Here is a 5,680-nt window from a genome sequence, read left to right as displayed (position 1 = left end):
GGAGTAGGGAGGAACACGAGAGAGGTGTTTGACTCGGGTATGGTCTAGTCATAAACTACTTCAAATGTAAAAAAAATAAACAAGTAGGACGATGACCACCCATACCCGAGTTAGGCAGATGTAAAAGTAAGCTTCTCTCAGTTACCAAAATCTTTACAATTGAATACAAGTTCCATTATTAAATTGGAAAGATGATCCGAGAAGAGGGAGCTTGTGAAGGAAGAAAAGAAGCGGACCATACAAGGATCTGAAGTATCCCGTAAGCCGTCTGCGGATATAAGGAGAGATTGTCTTTCCCTTCTCCCAGAAATACTTCTTTGGGAAAAAGTGCTCAGGTACTGTACGTGTGAGGTGCTGAGAAGAAGAGTGTAGACAGAGCCGATCCACATTCCGGAGGTTTCTCCAGGAGATATCTGATCCCCGAGAGTTGTCCCGGGTCGTTCCAAATTATCCAGGTTCATTAGTATCTTACACATTAAATATCTTGTAAATAAATAACGTATAAATTGCTGTACTGTTGTACATATTTTGCAAATAAATTATATATATATGAAGCCAACTTGAGTATAGAGGTGTACTTCAAACGAACATTACTAACCGTTCATAAACAACCCATCGGTTTAAAGAGTAGTAGAGGAGACTTCCGCTCCCTGTATATTTTCATTATGTTCCGCTTCATATCCCAACGTAAATACAAAGCATTATATATTTTATGTTCCATTACAATATTTATATGCAGTACATTGCTCTCAAAATATATTTTATTTATTATATAATATATTGAATATATTATTTACCTAGATCTTAAAAACTATTTCATTCAAAACTTTAAGAAAAAGCGGCTTTGTATGATAGTTTTGAAAAAATTTATCTTGTTAAGCAATGTTATAAAAGCATTGTTATTGATGGCTTTGTCTATTTAGAGAGTAATAGTGAAATTTTTATAATAATATCCAATTCTTTGCAGTACAGTTAATGTATATTAAAATTTTAATTTTGACATTATATACGAATATTATTTATTTTTTACAATTTCAGTTTAATTTACAGTACCTAAAATAGATAAACGAAAATAACCTGAAATACAAGATATCACATAAGCCATTTGTTAAATATATTATAAACGCCTCATATGAAATATAAATATAATTATTGTCTATTTATACTGATGTTGTTTATTTTAACACAGTAAATTGGCATTTACTGTGTTAAAAATAATTTGTCGGGAAGATTTCTGCCGTTTAAGTAAATAAACAAACTTTCTGAAAAATGAACTTTAAATAAAAAACAGATAAATAAATGAATTTTTCAAACCTATTTGTAATAACTATGAATTTTACATATAAAAGTTAATGTCATAAATGTAATTATTATGCTTATATATAACTTTAATGAATTATAAACATTTATTTAAGCAACGTGGTTCTAATTCTTGTGTGATTTTTAATAATTAACTTATTGTATCAAGTTAATTTTGTCATTCGTGTAAATTAAGTTATAAGTTATTTAATAACTAGTGTTATTCTCTCACTTATACTAATTATTTATATGTATAATTTGCTAATGATAATATAGTAAAGTTTCGAAGTAGGCCAAGATGCATAATCTGCTATTAAACCTGCATCATAAATCGAATTATTTCCCTCTTCTGAGAAATAATATAGATGCATTTCTTATTTTCTAAATTAGAATTTTTTAAAAGTTACCTTTTACGCTTAATATTACAAAATATAGTAAATTCTGACTGATTTCGATTTTTTTTTCAGTATATACAATCATAAGCATTATGAGTTTCTTCTGTATACTGTATATGTTTTTCCTCCGTATTATTTAATTTTAAGATTACACTTTGGGACATTTGAATAGGAATATTTTAAAAATCTAATAAATTATTAAACATTCTTACTACTGAATAAAAAATATACCATTTCCTAATTTTCCAAATCGTTTCTATTTTAATTTAAGGTGGCTGTTTAACATTAATAAAACTGATATTCTTGAAAGCTTCACATTTAATTAATAAAATATAAAAGTTTCCAATTTTTAAAAACAGTAAAAATAACTAAATGTAAATAATTAATTTCAAAGCTTTAATAATTTTCAAAAAATTGTAAAAAGTCTTTAAGAATAAAATAAAGAAAACGCTTTTTAAAATATATGTATTTGTATATATAAACTAATAAACCAAAGCAAGATAGTTTTTATTTAATACAGTTTTTAAGTCCCTGACTTGTATGCACGTGCATGTTCTTCTTCTTAAATTATATGTTAAAACCTCGAAATATACACGATTCGAATCAAAATTAACCAAATTAAGGTTACTCGATCAAATTGTTAAAAGCGCATATAAAATACGCGTTTTGACTATTTTCCGGAGTGAAAAAGTGTATAAACTTTATAGCTTGTTTGCATGATTGCTAGTGTGAAATAATTTTTTCAAATGATCTACAATTAGTTTCTTCTATCTGTGTACTGAGTCATTCCTTGAACGTATATATTTAAGTAAGAAATACCACTCTGCCATCCAATTACAGATGAGCGCACGAAATTCAAGTGTTTAAATTTAAATTTACTTCTTTTCTGGGGCTGCATTTTGAAAAAAAAATTGTAGACCTATAAATTCATTTCACACCCGGGCAATACCTCTGAGTAGTCCCGGATCTTCATTTCCTTGGTACTAAAAGTGTAAAAGACCTATAAATTCCCACTGTCGTCCATCTGTTGTCTGTCTGTCCTTCATTAATCTCAATAACAGTGTTGAATAGATGAAAGATGAGAACAGATATGGAAAGCTTGGGGCAGGAGACCGGTTAACTATATATAAATTTCCGGTTTAGACCCAGAAGTTCATTTATAGTTATACTGGCATGGTTTCAATTCAAAAATTTTTCCCAAAACAGTTATATAAATGACCGACATGACTACGTTGTTATCGGGAAAAGTATAATGTACAGGGACAAGACACCACTAATTGAGATTGAGAGCATATACAGTAAAACCTGTCTACGGCGACCACCCACGGTTCCTACAAAAAGTGGTCTTTTAGACAGGTGATCGTCCAATACAAGTAGTGCTGTAATACCGTATTTCCGTACGTATTTTGCACACTACTAAACAAAACTCGAGGTGAGCATTTATAAGCGATTTTTTTAACGATAGAGCTATATTGGTATTATATTTTTTCTTATCGGATAACTCGATTTACAGGAGTCATCGTGATTTTATGACAGATTTAATACCAATATTTTAAAGATTAATACAGTACTTGCATTTTCTCGATTATAATGCACATTTTCTTTTTTCCGAGATAATTAATTCAAGTTGTTTCTCTTCGTTTGCTCCTCAGTTACGTGTATTACGTCATCGATATACAAGCGCGTGGTATCTCTGCATCACTTCGGTTTTGGTTTTGGTTAGTTTAATCTTATTTTAACTTCAAAAATGCTGTATTTTTTAATATTTAATATTTTCTTATTAATTAATAATAAAACTATTTTATTATTTTTTGTCATAATAGGATTTCATTACATTCCGCGATTGTCATTGGACAATGGCGGAAAGGTTGCCTGTAAAACTGAATTTTGCGTTAATGCGTTTATTGTTTTTTTGAGTATTTTGCATGCGAGAATTACTTGGATATTATTTTTCTAAAAATATCGTGGAAACGTGGTCTTGTATATATAAACTAATAAAGCAAAACAAGATAGTTTTTATTTAATACAGTTTTTAAGTCCCAGATTTGTATGCACGTGCATATTCTTCTCCTTAAATTATAAGCAAAACTTTTACAGTTCTTTTCTGTATAGTATCTTAAACTCCCAGGTTAGTTCAACTACAAAGAAAACTCATTTCCGTTATGCCCTGATCCGGCTGAAGGTGGGTCGTAGTGTTGGGCGGAAGAAATTTCAATTCAACATTCGAAAGTGAAATCTTGGGGGAAGGCAGGCGGCATTGTCCAGAAAAAGTAAAATTTTCCCGTTTTGGTTCTTCATTTTTTCATTTAATTTTTCTATCCATTCTTGAAAAATGTCTGCTGTCATCCAAGCTCTGGAATTGGCATTCCAGGTCACGCCCAAAGTTGCGATGTCGATACCTTTAAAGCATCTAGGTCGAAGTGCCTTAGAAATGACCAACGCTGGTTCTTTCTCTCCTAATGCATTATAGCAAAACATGTCAGTCCGGCGTTCTTTCGTCATCGTGCCTCCTGAACACTTCTTTTCCTTTTCGATTAAAGTTTTATCCAGAATGGCACGAAAAAAGTCCTGTTTCGTCTGTGTTATAGACATGGCGAAAATCATATCCATCTATCATCGAAAGAACATGCTGTTTCCAATCTTCTACATTAAATTGATTGACGTCATCACTTTCACCACACAAGGTACGATAAACAATGTTATGACGCTTCCGGAAACTTTCCAGCCATTCATCGCTGGCGCAAAACGGCGAAATCCCTAATTTTTCTGCAAATGCGCGTACTTTTGCCTGAATGATTGGTTTTAAAAGGCAAGTGCTAAACGGATTCCACTAAAAGGAATCTGATTAGCACTTGCCGTTTGAAACCACTCCCATACCAATTTGTTTATCTGTTCGTTCGGTTGCTTTCTTTTTCGTTTGCTATCCTTGTTTCCATTGCTTTCCCATTCCTCCAGTATTGACTTCTGTAGAATAATTTTGAAAATTTGCGTTTTCCCACAGTTAAATTTCTCCGCTAATCTCCGTTGTGATAAGCCATTTTCACTTTCTCTAATAACTTTAATACGACCTTCAAACGACAGCACTTCGCATCGCTTTCGTTTTTCCGACATTTTCGAACAAACGGAAATGAGTTTTCTTTGTTGCTGAACTAATCCATTAACACCTGAAACTAATTTCAAGAATAGGAGAAGTGCCCGAGATGGGTTCCAACAATAGTTTAGAATAGATATATTCGCGGAAGTGGTCGTTTATTACAGTTATTGTATGTTGTTTCGGGCCAAAAATCGCTGCCCGCGGTCGCGTTACACAGGAGGTTGTTTAATACAGGTCACTTATACGAAGACTTTATGTATAAATTATTCCGTGCCAGAAAGTTTTGCCCGTTTTGACAGGTGTTCGTCGAATGCAGGTGGTCGCCTAAGCAGTTTTCACTATATTTTAAATAAAAAATATGGTTAAAAATTGCAGCCTAGTATTATGACAATGCCACAATAATTATTGTTCGTGTTTTCAAAGCCCACAAACGAGTGCTTTTTGCGAAATTTAATGTTTAATTAAACATAAAAATGTATTGGCCTTTTTGTGCTCTAAGAGCGGTAAAGGGCCTAAAACCACAAAAAATAAAAAATAAAAAATAAACATAAAAATGATAACTTTTTGTTAGTAAAGCAATAAAATACTAGAAACTAATGCTGAATTGCTAAAAAAGTATTTACAGCAGTGTGAACATTCATTTAAAACAGATGGAACAATTAATTGTAATGTATGCTACAAATTGTTTCCTGCTAAAAAATGGTTCAAGTTTCTCAGCATGTTGAAATGTTCTTACATCAGCGCAACATGAAACGTCAAAATGAGTCAAAGCAGCGATTGATCACAGAAGGTCTAGTTGCACCGAAACTAACTTTAATAGAGTTCATGATATCAGTTGAAACGAAATATTACCAATCAACTTCGGCATTAAATCTATAATTAGTTAATAACT

The 5,680-nt window shown here is 31.7% G+C and overlaps 1 protein-coding gene across 1 annotated transcript; it reads right to left on the bottom strand.

Annotated features, from left to right (window-relative positions):
* Positions 1-4,236: 4,236 nt before the first annotated feature.
* Positions 4,237-4,805, bottom strand: LOC136974854 (jerky protein homolog-like). The gene is made up of 2 exons (XM_067269834.1): positions 4,551-4,805; positions 4,237-4,482 (listed from the first exon to the last, which is right to left on the bottom strand). The coding sequence occupies exons 1-2, from the start codon at positions 4,803-4,805 to the stop codon at positions 4,237-4,239; spliced, it is 501 nt and encodes a 166-aa protein (XP_067125935.1).
* Positions 4,806-5,680: the final 875 nt, after the last annotated feature.

Source organism: Centruroides vittatus, unplaced genomic scaffold (genome assembly GCF_030686945.1).
Source record: "Centruroides vittatus isolate TY-2023 unplaced genomic scaffold, ASM3068694v2 contig_357, whole genome shotgun sequence".
Taxonomy (NCBI): Eukaryota; Metazoa; Arthropoda; class Arachnida; order Scorpiones; family Buthidae; genus Centruroides; species Centruroides vittatus.
Note: the sequence above shows the minus strand (reverse complement) of the source record. Positions and strands in the feature narration are given on the sequence as shown.